We start from the raw sequence: 23,455 nt of genomic DNA on the forward strand, positions 1-23,455 counted from the left end.
GTTGAAAAAAAAAGGATATTAAATTATTATTTTTTTTAAAAACTGCTGATGCTGTTCTTGAGATTGTGCTATTACTACATTTAGTATCTGTTTCATAGAAGTCATTTGTGATTTATACTTAATGAAAATTGTTAATAGATAGGACTTTTAAATACATCAGCTTTTATTGGCACTCAAAAATAAGAATTTCATATATAAAGTGACAGTATAGTTTGGCAGTTTTTGATAGCTATTTTTATAGTCTGGTATCAATTAAATGAGTCTAAAGCAAGAGAAGTAGAAAGCAGTCTTCCTCTGCATCATTACCTTCAGAGATCTCAAAATTTAAAACGGCGGGGGGGGGGGGGGGGGGGGGGCGGGGACGACACACTGATTTTATTCTCACTTATGACAATTTTTCACTGACTGTAACTCCTTTTACTTGGTAAAGCTTCTCATTATTTACATGAGTATAGCTGAAAGATGAATCAGACCCAGAGGGTAGAAGAAGAATTACCAGTAAAATGTGACAGGTAATTGAACATGAAATTTTCACTTCTAGGCTTAATCATTTATATTCAGGTAATGTGTCCAGGCTGGTGTTCACAGAAAAAAGTAACACTGAATGCAGGCTTTATGTTAAACAGAAGTTGAGGGCAGACAGCCTGATTTCCCTAGGTAACAAAAACTGTAACTGCAATGTAGTTGCACAGTCAGTGTCAGTGTGAAACAGCTGGTAGTCCATGTCATCTACTGCAAAAAAAAGTTCCACGTTGGACCTGGTGTGGGCTTCTGTTTTCAATAGGTTATGTATGTAGCTCTAAGTCCAGAAAGAACTGGGTTCAGATACATTTACTCAGGTAGCTACACTTAGAGTTGCCATTTTAGCAACTCTTAAGTGCAGTTAATACTGCAAAAAGCAGCTATTGAAAATTCTGCCTTGCTGAAGAGACCTACTATTTTATCTTTAATTGAGATGCCAGACAGCCTTTTTTGTGAATGAAAGTGTGTTACTAGCTTTATATTATGAGGGAATTACAACTGACACAAATGTGTCCATGCAGTTTTAAGGACCTCTAACATGTTCCTATCTTAATATTATGTAACTATTGTTGTAGGAAAATAGTCTTTTTTTTTTTCCCACTATTAAGTCTTTTTGACTGATTATAATCATGCATTATCAAGTATCACTCATTCCCTTATGTTTTATGCTCAGTAGCCTTCTCTAGGACTACATATGCCATATTGCGGTTCCAAGCCTAATTAGATTCAGATTATTCCAGAACAGGCAGTACTAAGAGAAAAAGAGAAGAGATAAGGGGTGAGAAATGAAAAAAAAAAATAAAATGCACAAGGTCAAAATGAACCTAGGAAGGCATACAGGGGGAAGAGATTCAGAAGAAAAAAGAAAAAAAAAAAAAAAAAGAATTTGGAATTCCTGCTTGACTTTCTGGAGAAACAATACTTTAACAAAATGTCTGTGTATGACACCATTCTCAGAGACCTTTTTTTTTAATTATTTTTTATTATAATCTTGACTCCTTTGGAATGGAGAAAGTGGGCTAAAAGAGGAAACTGTGCACAAGTAAGCTGCTGCACATAGAAATCAATGTGTGAGTGAAATTTTTCAGTGGAAGATGAGAACGAATTCCATATTACACAAATGTGACAGAACCATCCTGTGGAAGAAAGGAAACATTTATTTTTTCTTTATTTCTCTTGAATTTCACTATTATGCCTGCACAACACTAGATCTGCCCTCTTCGGCAGTAGTATGATACAGTTGTTAACTCCATGATCACATGTTTAGCAAATGCCACTGCGAATATTAGTACTTGATCATATCAAGTATTTTACTTTATCTCCCAGTTTTAATTTTGCAGCTGAACAGACTCCTACAATGCCTTGATATATTATGAGTCTCTTCTAAGAGCCATTTGATGTCTTGGTATCTGACTGCTGTAAGACAAAAAGCTTATCTGTTCAGTTCAGGCAGAAGGTAGAAAAGAATGATTCAGGTTTTGTAAGACTTAAAAAAAATCTAGTGGAAGGCTTTATCTGAAAGTTGTTTTACACATTGCCTTGAACATTGGCAGTCTGATCTCTTCTGGAAAAATTCTGCTCTTGTAAGGTATTGCTTTGTTTCTGATGTCTGGTGTGGGTATACTTAGCTGCTTCTTGCAGAGCCCATCTGCCTGGCAGCACTGTGAGAGGAGAGGCACGGTGAGCCCACAGCGCACACTGCCAGCTTGTCTGGAGGAAATAAGGTGTTTTGTGGGTGCAGTTGATCAATGCATCTAACCATCAGCTGAAACTGTACTAAGAATGTGTAATACCGAATCTCTATATACTTTTGTCGATAACATTAATATTTACATTGTAGGCTCTCATGTAATGTAAGGGCTTCACATGAATTACATCTCTGAACTGTCAGCCTTACTGATAGTCATGATTTTTGAAGCATAACATTCCATCATGGAATTTTCTTTAGGATTCAAAGTTGTTTTATTTTTTCCTAATTTTACAGAAGAATTTACATGCCAGTAAGTAAACCAGAAATATCTAAGCTAATATATTAGCTTAACATAATGCCAAGAGACACAGATTTACCTTGTAGCAGTATTTAACATATCCTTGTATGAGATAATGAGCTATATGCCCATTTGTTCAAGTAGCCTGAACAACATGTCATATTTTAAGCTTTGTGCAGTTTAAATTTATACTTGAATTAACAAATCTGGTAAGTCCCTTGTCAGTGTTTGCTTTGCCACTGTTTTTGACTTATAGTACTATAATAAACTGTCCAGACCAAAAGACCAACTGCTTTGCTCTATAAACCGGTGCACATAATGTCCTTTAAGTGCAGATCAATGTCTGTGCCATTTCTCAGCTATGCACATTTCAAAAATACCTCTCAGCTGTCAGCTCACCTTCACCAATGCAGTCATCTCTGAAATGCCTTATGTATCCCAGGCAGACTGTGAAACTGAACCTCTAAATCAAAAGACAAAAGGAGATGGATTAATCAATAAGGATGCTTTCATTTTCTCTATTTTTTCCCCAGGCTGAATCCCCAGACATAACAATCAAATCAGTCTAGTCTAAGTTATACCAAAGCCTATAATGGTTATTTGACAAAGATTCTCTTTTTTCACACAGACAAGGTAGTAGTACTTTTTCTCCCTCCCTCCCTCCCTCCCTCCCTCCCTCCCTCCCTCCCTCCCTCCTTCCTTCCTTCCTTCCTTCCTTCCTTCCTTCCTTCCTTCCTTCCTTCCTTCCTTCCTTCCTTCCTTCCTTCCTTCCTTCCTTCCTTCCTTCCTTCCTTCCTTCCTTTTCTTTTCCTTCTTTGCTTTCCTTCTTTGCTTTCCTTCTTTCTTTCTTTCTCTCCCCCCCTACTTGGCCTGTGTCTCTTTCTCTCTCATTCTCTCCCCCCCCCCTCCCCCCCCAAAGTAAACTTGATTTTGGACATTCACTTGAAGATTCTCCTGAAGGAAAAAATAATAGAACATAACTACCGCCTCTCTCATTTTGTTTATAAACATCTTCTGGCTTTAATATTCCACTATTTCTGAGTGTTAGAATATGACTGAGTTAGAGTGTTAGATTACAGACTGTTTTAAAGGTATTTAATTAGCTCATTGCTTAACAAAACTTGTTTGGAGCATGTCAGAAGCCCAGAGATACTGAAAAAAATGGCATACTCAGACTTTTAAATGCTATCACTCACATTTATGTACTGGTGGAAAGGTAGGAACTACAAGTGACTTTCTGTGCATTGAAATTGTCCTTGAACATGTTCTCAAAAAAATCTCTTTCAATTATATAAACTGATTATTTTCATATTAACTGAATTTGACAAGACATACAAAATGAGTTTCTGAGTTACATTATACATTATTAATATTATTACTACGTTATGAAAATAGTAACATTTTTGGTTTGAACTATAGATGTAACCAAATGAACATAACATTCCAGGTGGCATTTTCTTGGCTTTTTTAATCTTCCAATTAACCGTGAGTACTTTTGTCATACCACAGGATATGAAAACAAAAATTATTTGAAGGAATTGATTAAAAGTATGTGTAAAGGTGATCCTGTTGATAAAGTATTTGGGGAAATCGAGTAAACTTAAAGTCCCTTGCTAAAATCAGATGATACGAAGGGGATACTTCAGGTCAGAAGTCACATTTCTGAGAGAAGATGTAAAATTGAATGTCATGAGGATGATTAATGAATTGAAGAAACAAGAGTATGTAAGAAGATAAGAGGGCCATGCAGTTCTCTGTGCACCTTTGGTGTGCAAGCCTTCTGTCTTCTGGGTGTTGTTTTTTTCCTCTTATTCTTATCTACTTGTTTTCATGACATTAAAACCAGGTGCACCAATTTAAATGACCAGAGAACAGATCTGACACAAACAGAATGAAATATTTTTTTCGCATAGCAAGGAACCAGTGAAACTCCTTGCCACAGAGTATTATGGATGCCGAAAATGTTAATGAGCTCTGGAAACAGAGACTCATAGAGGAAACATCTGTCAAGAGATATTAACCACAAAGATGAGATACAGCCTGCAGATCCAGAGCTCCCTAATGGGCAGAGCCCTGGAAGATGAGAGGGGAACTGGTGGGAGGCAAAGTGGAAACATTACTCAATATTTTCCCCTAAATGCCCAAGGCTAAATGCACATTTGGCCTGCCCCACTACTAGTATGTTTAGGTTAAGCTCTCCTCCCTTCTGAACTTAAGGGAAGTAAATTCAATCCCTTTCTTGTTTAAATGTTATACTGAATTCAAATGCATTGTGGAACTCTGCACTATTTTTTAATAAAAACAACTGGTACAGGTAATATCTAAAGATACTACTACTACTGTGTTACCCGTGGTTAACACATACACATAGGTTTACATACTGTCTACCCCTAAATGTTCATGGTGCAGAACAAGACAGAACAAACAGCTACAATAAATGGAAGTGAGAATAAGGGGTATGTTTTATAATACCAGAACCATGAGGTAAGCTAGTGTACATTTCCTGTCTGAACCACATAAAATTTGTATGGGGCTTTTCTCCTCAGAATAACTATATACGGTGCTTGAGTGCCAATCAGTGCAGAGTTCTGGCCAGTTTACTTTAGAAACCCAATGGAAAAAAAGTGGGGGAACTGCATGTGCTTTAGGCAAAGTGCCACCATAGGTTGGCATCTCTGATGGGGACATGATTAAATTAACAAAATAGACCATTTGGAGAGGACTTCTTTCTTTCTCTTCTGTGGAACTGACAATAAATATGGGACCCTAGAGTGCCATTTCATTGAGCCACTTTTCATGTCTTTAGGCAGTGAATTAATTTACCAATTTACTATGGGAAAAGTGTTAGAGAGTTAGCAATAAAGGGAATCCTGTTAACTTTTATGTATTTTATGTGATGAGAGATGTCTTATGAATATAGTTCTAGAAGTTGATAATGTATTATACCAGTACCAGTACTGAAACTTCTCCCTGTTTCAATGTAGGCATTTTCATAGAATCATAGAATCATTAATGTTGGAAGAGACCTTAAAGATCATCTGGTCCAACCATCACCCTACTACCAATATCACCCACTAAACCATGTCCCTAAGCACCAGGTCCAGCCTTTCCTTGAACACCCCCAGGGACGGTGACTCCACCACTTCCCTGAGCAACCCGTTCCAGTGCCTGACTGCTCTTTCTGAGAAGAAATGTCTCCTCATTTCTAACCTAAACCTCTTCTGGTGCAACTTGAAGCCATTCCCTCTAGTCCTATCACTAGTTACCTGTGAGAAGAGGCCAACCCTACACTTTCCTTTCAGATAGTTGTAGAGAGCAATAAGGCCCCCCCTGAGCCTCCTCTAAACAACCCCAGCTCCCTCAGCCACTCCTCACAGGACTTGTGTTCCTGGCCCTTCACCAGCTTCGTAGCCCTTCTCTGGACATTCTCCAGGGCCTCGATATCCTTCTTGTAGAGAGGGGCCCAAAGCTAACACAGTACTCGAGGTGCGGCCTCACCAGAGCAGAGTACATGGGGACGATCACCTCCCTGGTCCTGCTGGCTGCACTATTCCTGATACAAGCCAGGATGCCGCTGGCTTTCTTGGCCACCTGGGCACACTTCCAGCTCATGTTCAGGTGAGCATCGATCAACACCCCCGGATCCTTTTCCTCTGCACAGCTTTCGAGCCACTCTGCCCCAAGCCTGTAGCATTCTATGGGGTTGTTGTGGCCAAAGTGCAGGACCTGGCACTTAGCCATATCGAAGCCCATCCCACTGGCCTCTACCCATCGACCCATCCTGTCCAGGTCCCTCTGCAGGGCCTTCCTACCCTCCAGCAGGTCGATACTTCCTCCTAACTTGGTGTCATCTGCAAACTTACTGAGGGTGCTCTTATCATAATGTATAATCTCCCACTGCTATACTTACCTACCCGTCCCATCAATAGTAACTCTCTTCTTCTAATTTAGTCAAAGCCTAAGACATTCAATTAGGAACTGGTATTATGAATTTGTTAAGTAAGGCCTGTTAATTATCTTTTATGGACCAGTATGTTAGAACATGTACTTTAAGTACACTGAAAACTTATGCTTAAGTTAAACATAATAGTATGCTTAAATTATTCTAATAGTTTACTAACTATATTGTATACTCTTAAGAGACACAGATAAAAATTATATGATAGTGCATCCATCATGGAAACAAACATAATTCTATTGTTACACCTTTTCTATGGCTGATGCCATACTAATTACGTCACTTGACAATTACTAAGTACAACAGATTATACACATCAAGACGTAATATTTTTCATGAGTAAGATAGCATCACATAATTGTCAAATGACCCAATGGAAAAGAAAATTAATGAACTGATTAGTATTACTAATCTTTATTATATATTTACAGCTTTATTAAATATAAAGGGATAAAATTTCCCCAAATACCTAACGAGCTTAGGATATAGATTCAATAAGAAACTTAAAACAGCTTTTAGATAAAAATGTGGTCCCAAGGTAAAAACAAACAAACAAACAAACAAACAAAAACTGTGTTCTAAGAAGTTCCCATTAAGTTTCTGCCTAATCCTGGAGGTAGTACTACAGTCTATTTTTTTTGTTGGTTTTGTGAATTTTTAAATTCCCTTTGGATTCTACTACTATGCAAGCTAGAGCTGTTTATATCTACAGCTTGCAAGTTAATTAGCTGTTTGTCTGTTGTCCCCACAAAAAAAAGAAAAGAAAAAAAAATGCCAAATGGCTATCCATTTTGTAGAAATGAGCTTTCTGCAAAATATCCCTTTCATTCGGAAAGTTACTGTGTAGTTCTTACCCTTCATGTAGTGGTCTAGTTGTGAGAGCTTTCATTTGAGAAACAGGAAGCACTGGTTTAGCTTCTGGCTTAACCTGAAGGGATGCAAATATGTAGACCAAGGTGGAGGATAGGGATGATATTAGAGTTTGGAGGAGAAGAGGGAAAACCGCTTCCTTCCCTGAGTTAAAGCTATGGGTGCATACAGCAAGAGTTCTAGATTAACAGAATATCCATAAAAATCTTAGCGATGTAATTATTGTTGTTCCATACTTCAACATAAAGAGGAGAAACAGTTTTTTTCAACCCTGAGCAACCCGTCCTCTCAAGCTAGCAAAACTGCCTTGGGAGGTAAGAAAGATAAATTCCCACCTCAGTCAGAGGAGGGAAATGCAGTGGAGAGGTAGGAAAATCTACTATGTATGGCAAAGTGTGCATGTGTCTGCCACTTGGGCTGATTTTTCTCCTCAGAAAGGTAGCAGGCTTTGAAGAAGATCTAAGCTTTTGTGGCTAGATTGTCTTGAATCATGTAAATAGAATGTTTCTATCTTGTTTTCTGCAGAGTAGCATCTATAATGTTAGTAAACACACCTGCTATTGTCAACCACATTAAATTAATAATTATAAAAAAAAAAAAAGCCAGAAAGTTGATTTACTTGAGAGAGTGGTTGCAAGAAAGATTTGTGGGCTGCACTTCCGGGTGGAACTAGACATCTTTCTGGAATGCCAATTTAGGTGACTAAAATTCCAGGTGGAATTAGATATATATTTTCCGTACACTAGTTCTAGGGCATTTCCTGTTCAAGGAACTGGTGAATTCAGTCACATAACTCTCACTTGATGCTGAGCCTGAAGCCTAGAGAATCCTTGCTTCCATTCCACAAAACAGTCAGATAAAGGTTGGGTATCATCATGGTTAGGTGTTAAAGTTTAGGTCCATTAAAGGTTTGTAGCCATTAGTGTCTCTGTGTCAAGATTCATCTAACGAAATGTCCTTTGCTGCAGCTGGAGACTTGCATATCAGAGCTGGCCATCTAATCTACACGCATAGTTGGTGGATGGCAAATAAGCACTTGCTAGGGTGGAATGCATCCCATTGAAAAATAGGGCAGATGAGTCAGGAATATATTTTTCCTGCATGTATACAGAAGCCATGTGTGACTGACTGAGATGTAGGCACCCACACTTACATAAGGTGAGATAAATCCCATCATCTGTACACAGACTGGTTTTCAAAACAGGACATAAGTAGCACAGTTCCTTTTTTAAAGTTGTGCCCCAGGTCTGTCTTTAATATTAATTGCCATACTAGCCAAGCTGTGAACCATAATCATAAATTGTTGATAAGAAAATTCTGTTTTGCTGTTTTATTTTAATCATTCTGTTTTGTAAAATATTGATATTCTGTGCAAAATAAACATAAATTTAGAAATATGAGGACAAAGCAATCTGATAATGGTGATGCAAGGATTTTAACTGGTGTTTCAGGCTCAGTGACTGCATTTTGGTCTCAGTGCTTCTTTTCTATACAGTGGCACCTGGATAGGCTCAAAGTTAAAACAGACACTTGGTCATTTCATCATTTCATCATTTTGTATGCATCTTCAGGAACTCTTGCTGTAGCATTGGGTTTTCCTCACTTTGCTGTGCCCACCACATGTTAGAGTTCATCTGCATTCAGATGATAGATGGTGTAGCACTTGAAATGATGACATCAGTCAGCTAAGGTGATCCAAAACCCTTATGTGCATAGTTGTTAGATGGGTAAATGGATTTTTTACATAACCTGTAGACTGAATTTGCCTCCAAAGGCAATATAAATGGCTAGAGCTTGTTCTGAGTGTGAGCTGGGACCTCAGATTGATCTATAAGTGGTCTGTTACGGTCACTGTGAATAGACCACAGTGGTCTGGGACTGAAGATTACTACAGGGAAAGTAATGTTTACATCACTGTCTTCTATATGCTACACTTTTGATTGAGTCTTGCATTGTGGAAGTGTTTTAGAATCAGTCTGATGAAATTTTTGTATGCTTGCAGAGACACACAATGTTCAGCAACCAGTTCTTCTGGTTAGTATTGTTGGTGTTGTTAAGAAAAAATTGTAAGACACTACGTGGTGCCAGACTTTAACTGTCAAGTGGAAGAAAACACAACTTAATTTCTACTGCTGTAAGATTTCAAATAGGTGCTGGGATCATTACTAATGATGTCACAATATTTTATTATAGGTTACTTACGAAATTGCTGGTGCAGTAGAAAAAAATAAAGATTCCCTTTCACAAAATCTCGTATTTGTAATGAAAGGTAAGTAAATGGTTTTGTGGTTGCTGTTGTTGTTAGAAATCAACCTATTATGACTTCACTTCAATTTTCATTCATTTTTAGGAGAGTTTATGTATATTTTCTTTCCAGTTTAAAAAGAAGTCATCCTCATCTCTTTGAAGTATGTTCCTATTGTCTGAAAATTACTGTAATTTTGAAAGCTTTTAGAATCCATGAACATGAAGCATCTTTATTATGTGATGTGATGTAAAGAAATAAAAGATACAGTGTTATTGATTAGTATAAATTTAAAAAAAAATCATTAAGTATAACTTAAAACCTTTTAAAAAGAAAATCAAAACAAAACAAACAACAACAAAAAATGAAAATAGGGAAAGGAAAAAGGCTCCCAAAATCCTAGAGACTGCAGTGGGATGTACTTCACTGCTTGAGCGTGCTTTCTAAAAGCAGCATCTTGTGGGCGTTCTTGTTTTCCAATGAATAGATACAAATGTCCTTTGAAATACAAAATTAAATACTCTTCCATGTGCATATTGTATAATTATGTCCAATAATAATGCATCTCCATTTATTAATTAATGATTCATAATTGGATAATTAAAAACCTCATTCATTTAGTCTTTCTGTGAAGAAAAACAAAACATCTTCCTCGGGGAAATGTCATTATATCCTGAGCTGTTATTTGTCTTTGCTTCAACCAGTGCAGAGTCTTTTGCCTAATATGTTATGTATTTATATTTCTTTCAATAGAAATAGAGTTCTTTTGGAGGTAATATTTGTCTTCCAAATCAGCCTTGCTCTTACAATATATTGCTTTTTAGTAATTTTTCTGTGAAATTAGCTAAACCTTCTAGTAAAAATAATTGATGCAATTTAAAGGCAAATGGCATACATTGAGGATGAGAAAAGAAATGAAAGAGTTGATCTTAAATATAATCTTATTGATTATAGTTTTAGAGAAATTCCAGTTCTAACTGTTGCAACTTAATGCCAAATAATACAAGAAGGTGTATTCTCAACTTCCAGTATGTTCTACAAGAGAGAACATTCTGCCGTTCTCTTAAATAGTTTCCTTTTGCATTTTCATTGCTATTTTGTGTAATCATATATGCAGCTCTTAAAAGGGAAGAATGGAGGATTGGATTGCATATAAAATGTTTGATTTGCTGAGAGTGAGTATATATAATTAACAAGTCAAATAATAATAAATATAATTAATGGAAACATTCTGAAGGCAGAATTTTTAAAAGGATCTAAGTGACTTAGGCTTTTGAAACTTAAAATCTGTTGATCGTCAGTGATGTATTTCCTTTAGTGTCAATTTTGTATGTTTTGTGTATGTATAACTTATGTGCTTGCCTCTTGATTTTCATTGACTTAAGTTTCCTTACTCAGATCAAAACCTTTAAATACATTGACATCATAGAAGTCATTCGCATATATGTGTTAGAATGTGGAACATACCTGTCCTGTAGATAAATTAGGAGATACTATTAACATAGGTTTTATCTGTTTTAATTTGGAGGGCATAATTTTAATGTTTTTCCTAATGCTACTTATTACATTTATCCATATTTTAAAAATATGGAGGTTTACCATGTCCACTGCTTGTGCTGAAATTTATTAAGGTATCTGTTTTAGTATCTTTCTCATAACTTTATTATTCCAGTTAAGTCAGCAATAATAGTTGCTACAGAAAAAGATAAACAAATCTATTACATTCAAACATCTAGTAAATGTATCTTCACACAGCTAATAATGAGCAAACTGAAGATTTCTACTTGCTATGCTAAACTTAATGACATTACTTATGACCTTAATCCCATTAATCTTTCTCTGTTGTGGGTGTTGTTGTTTGGTTTTTTTTTTAATTGTTTTTTGTTTTATTCACACGATGGGTGTGATCATAATGCCAGTTTGTTAAAAAAAATAAAAATTAAGGATGATTAAAGATGTATCACACAGCAGGTTTTCAATGCTTATTGGTGCTGTGGCAGTGCAAGCAGCATTTAATTACCATGTTCATCTTAAAAAGCCTGTGACCATAACCTTACAAAGGATAATTTAGTTGGAATTATTATAAAATATCCTATCTGTCTTTAAGTTCACAGATTTCCATTTACAAAAACATCTCTTGGAAGTGATTTGTTTTGTACTGTTTATTAGCACTGCATCAAAAATATGTATGTCATTATGCGTTTTTCCATCAATGTTTGTAAGTGTAGTCTTGATGTGGAGAAATATGAACCCAGCTTGGTGCAGATCTGTCCTTCACCTAGTTTTTTTGTTTGTTTGTTTGTTTATTTTTTTCTTTTATCCCTTCCTATATTATGTGTTATATACTTGTGTCTTGTTCATTTCTAAATGCCACAGGTTAAGTAAATGTTGTGCAGCATGCATCTCTTATATTGTTTTAATAGATAGATAAATTAACATTAAGAAATGGGACAAAATTCAAGCATGATTATCAGAAGTAATTAAGTTTAGACAGATCACAGCCTAAGAGTTTTTGTTTTCTGCCCTGTTCTGTTCAGCACAGGATCTGAATAGGCTTAAAAATAATGTTAGTGATGGCTGACGTCCTTAAGCATTGAATGCTCTTTGATTGTGATCAATGCATAAAATAATAGTTTATTGGGTTGTCCATTTATTTTGAATTTACTTATTTAACTGTCTCCTACTGTATGTGTTTTTCATTACAAATACCATGTACTTGCCTTTTAAACTGTATTTTATTTTCATGCATTAATTTCCTCTTTTTTTTCCAGCCAGTGAAAATGTAGTCATCAATCAATTGTTCCAGTCCAAGCTGACACAAACTGGATCACTTGTTCCTCCATATCATTCCCTTAAAATCAAAGGGTGTAAAGCAGCTTTGCTGAGTAAAAATACATCCGTAGCCTCTGCAAGTGGAGAAGCAAAGAAATATATTGAGCTCAGCAAGGTAAGAATTTAGAAATCCTTCTGTTCTTTCTTTCTTGTAGATTTTTCTGTTACTTTCTCATTTCTGAAAGCTCTGTGTTCTTCTTGGTTCTCTGTAGTTATTATACAATTAAAATAATCTAGTTCCAAATGTCAACACTAGAGCAATAATGAGAATTAACAGGTAGCCCATTAGTAATATGGGCCCTTTCTTGGACTTTCTGAGCAGGAGGTTGTACAAGATGATGAGGTCCCTTCAAGCCTGAATCATTCCATGATTCTGTGGTTCCAGGGCTTAGCAGTAGATGCAGTATAATTTATTTTATAGCTATAAAAATATTTTGTTGTTTTGCCTCCTTGACTATGATTAGTTAAGTCAATTAAGAAAGAGGAAGCTAAAAATTAATCCTCAGTGTTTTTATTGTATTAAACAGACATTTTTGGTTTGCAAAAGACAGTTTGTATGGTTCTGTATGAAGATCAATGCTGTAAATTTATTAAAATATTGCTATTTCATATGGTCACTTGCACATAAATTTTCCTAGTTGGTTTCAAATCAAATGAAACTTTTGCATGTTGGAACTTGCCTCTTTTTTTTTTTTTTTTTCTTACTGTCAGCCCTAAAAGTTTAAAAAGTTTAAAAAACAAAAACAAACTAAAACTTTGGGAGGCTATCGAAAAGTAATTGTTAATGTCACATGGAATATTTCTGTTTTAAGGAGAAATCACATCATTTGCTGTGTTCATTCTTGGTACAGTTTTGGAATTCCCCCTTCTAGAAAAGCAGCAAGCAGTTCTCTCAATGTATCAGCTGCCTTGCCAGGCTTCTTGAATCTTGCAACTTTATTTTTGGCTTACAGCTGCACAGAATTGATTCTGCCATGGGATTAAGGAGCCTGCTCTCATGTGTCTTTGTGGAGGGCTTTATGCAAGTACATCCACAGAAGAGCAATGGGAGCTTCCTTTTAGCCCTGCTGCTGATAGTAGCATAATTCCTGTCTACTGTTCTTGTCAGTAATCTCAGTGGAAAAAACTTAAGTTGAAGTCAATGGTGTTGGTTTAAGGATATATTTAGCAAACAGCTGAGGCATCACAAGGTGCCTGTAGGTGCCTTTTTACTATAGTAACAGCTTCCTAAAGGAAGCTTCCTAAGCACGTGAAAAAGATCCTAGTCCCATACATGGAAGGAAGCATGAAAGGCATGTCTAAGTTAGAAGCCTAATCAAGCCAGGGGGAAACACCACACAGCTGGGATCTCTGAAACTATGAGGTTTTTCACCAGTCCAGAATAGCTTTTAACCTGAAATTACTCTCTTGAGAGAGAGAGAGAACATACTCAATTTCCTTTGGGAAGCATGATAAATTAAGTCAGATCTTCCAGGTTCACTGAGAAAGATCTAAACTGTTAGGTATTAGATGGAAGGTGGGAAGAACTCCATCCTTCATCTGCCCACAAAAGCAAAGATTGCATAGTTTCTCAAAGGTAAGCTTTAAGAAAAGCTGTGCAGGTGAGACAGAACACTGCTCAATTTGTAGATACTAAGTTGGCCTAATTTGAGAAAGGTATTGTGCTGTCCGGCAGGACTGAAGCAGTATCTAAGGTATTTAGGTATCTAATCTGTTCTAGTGACCAAAAAAAAAAAAACCAACCCAAAAGCCCATTGTTATTTTGGAATAGGCAACTGATGCAGGAACTGGAAGTAGGTAAGTGCTTATATTCTTTTGTGGATCAAGTCCGCATCTATAAGTGTGCTGTATCTTATAATTTCTTCCCTTTTCCAGTATAGCCTTGAAAATCCACTGTGGTAAGCTAGAACAATGTTGTTTTGTTGTTCTTATTGTTACTGTAATTGCAAAAGCAATGTAAGAGGCATTTCTTATCAGCTGAGAATTAAAATGACTACATTTTGGAAAATCATAACCACTGCATTTTTATTGGAGTTTATCCTGAAGGTAAAGGCAACAAAGGGAAAAAAATGAAATGAGGGGAAGAAAAAGGAAGAGGGACATTAAGGCAAGAATTATCAACCAGAGAGAATGTATTTGCTATTATAGCTGAAATCTGAGGTTGATGCATATGGTACATCATATGATGTATGTTACAATTCAGAGGTTTTTGGGTTACTGTGTATGGTTTATCTAGACTCCACTGTATCAAGGGAAGAGAAGTAGATGCTTGCAGAGGTCACACAAGAGTTCGTTATGATTCCCCTCCCCTTTTAGCTTCTCATCTGCAGTCCTAGCTATTTGCTAGCCTATATAATTATAGATTTCTCTGTAGATCACCATATTTTTACCTATTGTTAGACCTCTTCATAGGTGACTTTTTCATTGATTCAGAGCAAGTCGTCACAGGTAAGGACGGTCTACCTCTTTGAACTCACCACTCTACTTGTAGTAGGGTCCAAGAGAACAGTTCATCCATCCCAAAATAGACATGAACAGGTCAGAAGTCTGGAGCACGTAAGGCATCATAGGAGTGAGAAGCTGCCAGCTCAGGTCTCTGTGACTTGTGAAGGCTGTGTGTCCTTTTCAAATAAAAGAGAAAATATTTTCACTGATACTCTCACAACTCTCTTTTGCTCACATCAGCTCTTGCACCCTTGTTTTCCTGTAATTTATTCCAAATCTATACTGTTGCCTTCCCCTCCCCACCCCCTTCCTTTGGAAGAATCAGTGGGCTTTGCAGTTCATATAGCAGAACTTGTGTCACACAAATGCAGGTCACAAACAAAAGGCTCTACTCTTCATTGGCTTTGCATTGTTTCTGTTTGTGATCACTTTGCTTCATTGACTGTTATTTTAAGAGCTCACCTGTTGCAAAACTTCTGGTATGTCTTTGGGTTAAAGCTTTAATATATTGTGCTGGTAAAGAGACTTTTTAGGAGGCTTTGACTTCTTATACCTCTTTCCCATGGAAAGAGTGCAACACAGGACACCAGGCAGGAAATTTAATATCCAAAGCTTTGTTCCTGGCTCTTCCCATAACTCAGCAAATGGTCTAGAACTAGTGACTTAATGCAATCACCCATTCCTCCTAACAAATCATCTGTCAAGCAGAGATAACTCTATTTTAGTTATATTCCTAAAGCATTTTGTAAACTTTAACTGAGAAATATCATAGTGGTTCTTTTTATGAGAAGACATGGAGCAAGCAGCTCTCTTTTACTTTTCTGTTTTGTAGCTTGGGATGAATTTGCCTTTAAAATTTTATTACATCCTAGTAAGTGAGATTTGAAATAAAAAAGAGCTCCAAAATCTGGCATAGTGAGTAGAGAATTGCTAACACTGCAATATTTTTAATGGAGATTGGCCTGGAAAGGCCAAACTGAGGAAATGTACAGTTTTTCAATGCAACTGGAAAAAGACAGGAGTAGGCCAGAACATGCTGAGCTGATAGAAAGGGAGTTTTATGGGGTAAGTGGACTCAAGAAAGGCAATGAAAAAAAGTGAAAGGTGAAAAGGCTGTCATTGATACAGAGGTTTGAATCTAAGAGCTTGGCAACATCCTAGAACATGATAGTTTTGCCATCATTTCTGTAGCATCTTTAACAAAAAAGATACTGGTACCACTTTTAGGATGCTTATTGACATTTTAGTCTGAAAGATAGGAATTGGAAAAGTAAAAAAGAAATTTGTTCCCCGCTCCCAGCTCTGATGTATGGGAAGGATAACGTTGGTTCTAACATAATATAAATCTATTGATAATTTATGGCTAAAATGGGTGAAAACTGTTTGAAAAAAGCTGAACTGCCTTCACTTGTGTAGGAAGAAAATAGAAGGTTTTTAAATATTAATATCGTTGTTTTGACTTCAACATTTTTTAATGAACTGTGTTTATGTTTAGTCACTTAAGCATCTGCCAAAGACATGAGGAAGCTTTTCAGGGAGTTAGAGAATTGTGCTACTAATACACACACTGTATGGCATATTAACTGTACAAGTCCTGCTTCTACAGTAAAATTACAAATCATATTGTCTTGCCCAGTTATTTAGAAAAGGAATTTTATCATTACAATGAAATACAACTGCTTTTGAAATCAAAAGTTTCTTGCCAATCATACTTCCACAGACACTTGAGGGTATTTATCCACTTTCCCAATTCTTTCTGAAAATCAAATCATTGTCTATGACATATTATTTGTGTAAATGTTTGTCTTTGTTATCAAATTGTGTAACAATGAAAATGAATGGTTCCTGCCCATCTTGAAATAAAGATACCATGTGTGTGCTTTTCTCCCCCACAGCTGTTGAAAAAGAAAGGGACATCCTCATTTCTTCAGAGACTGGAGAGAGGGGGCCCAACAACTGTTGCAATACAACTCAGGGTTAGTGAACATTTTCTGCACAGATGTATATTAAAAATAATAATTAAAAAAAAAAGTTTTAAAGGCAGAATTAGTCTCTACAGATTGCAATTGCAGATAAATCACATTCTTGTGTAAGCCACTTGCATGGCCAGGTTGTATGTTTTGAGAAAATGATGTTAAATGATGTTAGGAATAGTGTATGTGTTGTGCAATTGCCTTTCCAGCACAATAATGGCTGATAACTGGTTTTTGTTTGTTTTCTTTTTTTTCCACAGAAATCACTCACAGATATTATTGGGAAGCTGCAGAATTGCACACCACATTCAGTTCATTGTATAAAGCCTAATAACTCCAAGTTGCCAGATACTTTTGACAATTTTTATGTGTCTGCTCAACTGCAGTATATTGGTGTCCTAGACATGGTCAAAATCATACGACACGGATATCCCGTACGTCTCTCTTTCACAGACTTCTTGTCAAGGTAAATTCTTTTAAGTTTCATAAAATTTTTTTCTCACCTACAGTACAAAGCCTTCTGTCATGCTCTAGTAGTGCTTGCAGTGTTGTTTTGTTTATGAGCCTTTCAGACTTTCTTCACAGAAAAATCGTGTCTTCTAGCAATGGGTGTAGGGTTGTTACTTTTAATGGAAGGAATCATGAACTTTGTGGAAATATTTTTATAAATATCATCAGGAAAATGTGTTCAATGTAAAAAAGAGAACTTCATTAAATAGTTGTTTTTTTTTATAATTTATACTATTTATATGATTTATAAAATACAAAATATTGCATATCGTCCCTAGGTAGTTAAAAAAGAGAAGTAGAAATAGTCTCATTTTTATCAATTTATCATTGTAGGTGTCATGGATTCAGAATTTGTATTTTGTATGCTAGGATTTGCATCTACATGTTGATGAGTTACTAATGCTCATACCACAACTCCATTTTTATTATTGTTGTTAGAAATTAGTGAAATTTTAAATTAATTTGAAATGAATGAAAGATTTATACCACTGTTCCTGGGTGAAGAAAAACTCTTTTCCCCTGTCCATATTTCAGTTATTTGATTTTCCCTCTCTTACATTTTCAAACACTTCAGCAAAGAAACACCATCTTGTCCAATATGAGGTAAGAAACCTTCTGCACACAATCACAGAATGGCTTGGGTTGGAAGGAACCTGGAAGATCACCTAGTTCCACCCCTCCTTGCCGTGGTTACTCACCTCCCACTAGACCAGGTTACTCAAAGCCCCATCCAACCTGATCTTGAACACTTCCAGAGATGGGGCAGCCAGTTCCTCTGGGCAACCTGCTCCAGTGCTTCACCACCCTCAGAGTAAAGAATTCCTTCCTAATATCTAATCTAAAGAGACCTTTTAATTTAAAGCCATTACCCTTTGTCCTATCACTATACTCTTTCATAAAAAGTCCCTCTCTTGCCTTCTTGTAGGCCACCTGGAAGGCCACTGTAAGGTCTCCCTGGAGCCTTCTCTTCTCCAGGCTGAACAACCCCAACTCTCTCAGCTTGTCTCCATAGGAGAGGTGCTCCAGCCCTTTGATCATTCTTGTGGCCCTGCTCTGGACTGACTGCAACAGGTCCATGTCCTTATACTGGGGGCACCAGAGCTGAATGCAGCTTTACAGGTGAGGTCTCACAAGAGCAGAGTAGAGGAGGAGAATCACCTCCTTCCACCTGCTGGTCACAATTCTTTTGATGCAGCCCGGGACACGGTTGGTTTTCTGAGTTGCAGGCACACATTGCTGGCTCACATTGAGTTTTTCATCAAGCAACACTCCCAACTCCTCCTCAAGGCTACTGTCACATGTTTCGCAGACATGTTGATCCTATCTGAAATGGTTTAGTCTCTCCATGGCTTGCCCAAAGAGGCAAAGGAATTACTTCCATTACTTTGGGGACAGAAACACAGAAGGAAAAAGAATAACACAGAGGGAGAAAGAAGAAATAGGGATGCTTCTCTTAATTCAGTGATGGATGCACCTGTGCATGGTGAAATTGGCCTATACCTTAATTTTTCCTTGAATGCTTTATAAGAAATGGAAATTTAAATAATTTTTGCTTTATTCTGTCATTCTGTTCTGTGTCCTTGTTTGTAAATACTGAACAGTAGTAAGGACTCTTGATTTTCATTGCAGATTTTATCTTTTGAAGGAGAGGGCTTCCTCCCCATTTGAGTCATGTTAACTAGCAATTTGATTGTGTGGCCTCAAGTGGGTGGAAACTGGGCCTACAAATGTAAAACACAAGAGGGCCCATTGTCCTAATACAGTTAATAAATATAACCCTAGGAACTACCAATCCAAGAATGATTTTAACCAAAGAAAAACAAGTAGGAAAATGTGTCCCCAGATCGGTGCCTGTGAGGGGTTTACCTGTAACTATATGAGTTTCACATTCAAGTTTCTGTCTTGACATCCTTTTGATGGGCTGAGTTTCAGTGAATGTGTCTCTGTGGTTCAACAGCATGGCTTAGCTCAGCTGCAAAGTGTTTTATGTTAGTGATGTGAGGAAATCTTGTTTTTCTAGAGCTGAATGTACTATGCAGTTCTCCTGGGCTTACCTGGCCTGAGAAGTAAAGGATATTAATGGTAGGTTTGAAGGCACTGTATAAAATCAAAGAGGATTTGTGGCCCGGATCCCAGCCTGAATTCCCAGATGATAATGAATTGCTACCCTTCCCCACCTTCCTTGCAGTTTTTATCCATTTACTTTTAGGGTCTTCCTTATTATCAATAGTGTGGTCAGAGTTTAAAAAAAGTAATCAATGACAAATTTAAAAATCTATTTATTTTTTTTTTGCTAATTGTTGTGGTTTAACCCGGCTGGCAGCTAAACACCACACAGCCGTTCGCTCACCCTCCCCCCTCCCTCTCTGGGATGGGGGGAGAGAAACGGGAAAGTGAAGCAAAGACAGTTTATTAAGACAGGAAAATAATAATAACAATAATAATAATAATAGTGATAATGGTAATAGTATTAACAATAATAATGTGTAAGAAAACAAGTGATGCACAATGCAATTGCTCACCACCCGCTGACCGATGCCCAGCCTATTCCCGAGCAGCCGGCCCCCCCACCCCAGCCAGCCACCCCTATATATTGTTTAGCATGACGTCAGATGGTATGGAATACCCCTTTGGCCAGTTTGGGTCAGCTGTCCTGGGTCTGTCCCCTCCCAGCTCCTGCTGCACCCCCAGCCTGCTCGCTGGCAGGACAGAGCGAGAAGCCGAAAAGTCCTTGGCCTGGTGTAAACACTGCTCTGCAACAATTAAAACATCAGCATGTTATCAGCGCTCTTCTCATCCTAATCCAAAACATAGCACCCTACCAGCTACTATGAGGGAACATTAACTCTGTCCTAACTGGAACCAGGACACTAATAAAAAGACAATGTTTGAACTAGCAGTCTTCGTGGTGAAGGGGTAGAATATCAGAAAAACTGGATAGTCCATCAGTAATGCAGACAGTACCATTGCTTTCTTAATCTGATGAATTTGAATAAATTTCTATTAATGTCTCATTAGGGATTAATATGACTGGTCTCTAGCATATATTTAAGAGTCACACTTGAACTGTGAGATGGCTAAAGAAAGACAGTAGCTAAGGAAAGGTCATATTCTGCAAGAGCACGTCTTCCTGGGCTACAACGCTTGATCATTATTTCTATTGCTCTTCTTTTTGGTTTTACCAGTTCTCCTTATGTATTATCAAAGTAAAAGTTGACAGCTGCTAGGTGAACCCCTCAATCACCAAGGTTCGTTGATCAGAAGGAAATCTTGTGGAAATTCTGGTTCTTAAGTGCGAGCTATGACAGTTACTGTCAATGAATATATAATAAAAATGGGAATTAATAAGGTCAGATGCTATTAAATACTGTAAAAACTGGCAGCACCAATATAATCATAAAATGATATATGTTATTTTAGAGGATTTGCCAACTCCAGCTGCAGTGTTTCTGCTGAATTTGCCTGCAGTGTTGGCTCAATTTTCTAGAGCTCTTTGAGTAGAGAGTCAGAAATCAGTCTTTACCTTATCTTTAAAATAAAAAGCCTTGGATAACATGCATTTTGAACTCTTGGAAAACTTTGCCCCTATCTTTTGCATTAATATCTTAAGATTCTATTCTTAATACTCTAGATTTTGAAATTACTTTTAAAGATGCAGTGTTGTAAAGAGTTCAGAATTTCCAATTAGCATCCAAATTATGTGCATAGGTAAAATATTCTCAAATATACTTTTCCTGGAAGAAAGAATATAATAAAATAATGATAGAAGTAGGAATTGTTCACACAGCTTCCTCAGTGCTCTAATGTTTTTTTTTCAAATTCCCACACAACTATCAAAACGGATCATAATTCAGAGATAGAAGGCATTCTTCTGTCCTCTTCTGTCCTCTGTGTCAAAATTAAACAGGTAGGTCTAAGGTGTATGCCACCCCTTATGTAGTCAGCAAGGAGAAATAAGTACTGCCAAAGAGCAGTACAGCACCACCTGGCACAAGCATCCAAGTCAAAGGAATGACTGTCTGCAGATGGCTGTTTCTTTCCAGCATTTAGCATTTTGATATCTGATTTAAAGTGAGGTTAATTCTACCCAAGACAGCCAGTAGGGACTTTAGTAGGAACACAGTAATTTTTTGTTTTTAATATTTTGTTCAGTGGCAAAAAAAAAAAAAAAGAGTTGCCTTTTATGTGTTCTACTATCAGTGTAGAACAATAAGGCTCAGAAATTCTGTGGGGCACAGACAGAGCCTGGTTGTACACATTTAATATCTAGGACTTAATCTCTTTGCATCAATTAATAAAATGGATCCTGGCTGACTTTTGTGTCATTCACCTCACTTGGTGCTCAAAGAAGACATGTAAAAGCCATTTAGAATATAAATTTTTAAAAATAATGATAGTGATCAAGGACCCATCCTGAGTAATGAGCTGAGCTTATATTTCTTGCTCAGTGAAGTATAATACAGCTGTTCAGGCATGGTCAGGTAAAAAACAGGCAGTAAGGTGCTCTGTTTTATTCATTCTGAACAGTTTTATTTTGGTACCATCCTCTTCAAACGACTTTGTCTACCATTAATGTAAATTGGATTAGAAATTAAAATTATTTTTTCCTCTTTTCTTCTTCTTTAATGAGGTTCAGTAAGTTTCTGAACTGTACCCAGTGCTTTGCCCTGCCTGTGCTTTTGTATCCTGGGTTGATGAAAAGTTTATGAACTATCTTCTGCCTTAGAGATTGAGGTACATGTGTCACACATAGGTCTTGCATCTGGAACCCTGCTTAGCAGTGGAGACTGCAAGGTCCTTGCACAGGTCCTGAAATAAGACATCTATGTTAGCCTTCCCTGCCTGTTTGCAACACATCTTCAGGGCTGTTGGACCCCAGGATAATCTCTGTGGATTATGTGAACAGGTATTACTTCCAGCCTTTCACTTAATAACTGATGAGTACTGCAGGATTTCTATGACAAAAAAAAAAAAACCTTGTTGTTCAGAAGGACCAAATAATTGTGTACTAGTATGATGTCCCTTGTCCTTATTTCAGCACTTTTTGAGCGTTTCTTGAAATTTCATGACTGTCTCTCTAGTTTCCAGACTGTCTTTTCTGGATTTAACACTTCAATTCAGTCTTGTCTTTTCCATCATGGAACTCCCATTCTGCCCTCAACTGATGCTCAAGGAAAAGCAGAAAATTTCATGTCAAAGAGAGTGTATAGGCTATATGTAAAGACATCTGTGAGAGTATTATTGCAAGAAGAGATAAATCTCTAGAATGGTATGATTCACCATTTCCAGTTCTCTCATTAAAATGGCTTAAATTGAATTAATCTATTCTTCAGTTGTACCTATAGTCATGCAGTCAAGTAGCTTAGATTATAAACAGTTGTTTTTGTGGATAAGACAGAATCCTGTGAAGATTGGAAGGCACAATATTAGACTTTCCTCTTCCTCCTCCTACTTCTTTTTCCTCATCTTCCTCTTATCTTATTTCTCCTCCTTCTTCTTTTCATTGGCTAATCTTATTCTCTATGTACAGAATACGTTAAATATCTAAATTATAATATGTAAGCCACATGAAGTCAGTTAAAATAATAAAAAATCTTAAAGATTTTAATGTCTTGAAAATAGAACATTAAAAAGAGTTAGCATTCTAATTTTTGTTTTGTTTTGTTTTAAAGTAACTTTAAAAAAAGGACCACCTTTTTAAAGATTTCCTATTTTCTCAGTAGGAAATATTAGGAATGAACATAAAGAACACAATGATAATAGATTCTTATGGTAATAATAGCAGTGAGGGTAAAAAAAATAGTGTTTTTGAAGCCTGTTCTATTTACAGGTTTTCCTCTGATTTCAGTATGAAGTTCTTAGAAGTTACACTTAACTGCAGATCCTGAAATCTGCAGTTCTACTCAGGACGACATTCATTGATACCAAAATGCTCTAATAGTGGACTTCAGTAGAAGATCAAAAATGGCTGCAGAGCACTTAAGGGTTACTAAGTCATCCAGATAGTTGGCTTTGCTGGGAGATCATTCTGAAGAAGTACATTTTTCCTTGGAAAGTTTATGTTCATAGTAATATCATTGCTTTATCTAGTAAAGTCTGTCCTTCTGAAGCT

The 23,455-nt window shown here is 36.8% G+C and overlaps 1 protein-coding gene across 5 annotated transcripts in view; it reads left to right on the forward strand.

The window, feature by feature from the left end:
• Positions 1-23,455, forward strand: part of MYO16 (myosin XVI) — a 383,536-nt gene that overhangs the window by 283,705 nt on the left and 76,376 nt on the right. For all 5 annotated transcript variants that reach the window (XM_048077900.2, XM_048077901.2, XM_048077902.2 and 2 more), the window contains 4 exons: positions 9,532-9,607; positions 12,355-12,530; positions 16,756-16,836; positions 17,094-17,299. In XM_048077900.2, the coding sequence (XP_047933857.2) occupies positions 9,532-9,607; positions 12,355-12,530; positions 16,756-16,836; positions 17,094-17,299 (539 nt within the window). The remainder of the gene's footprint in view (positions 1-9,531; positions 9,608-12,354; positions 12,531-16,755; positions 16,837-17,093; positions 17,300-23,455) is intronic.

Source organism: Anser cygnoides, chromosome 1 (assembly GCF_040182565.1).
Source record: "Anser cygnoides isolate HZ-2024a breed goose chromosome 1, Taihu_goose_T2T_genome, whole genome shotgun sequence".
NCBI classification, from domain to species: Eukaryota; Metazoa; Chordata; class Aves; order Anseriformes; family Anatidae; genus Anser; species Anser cygnoides.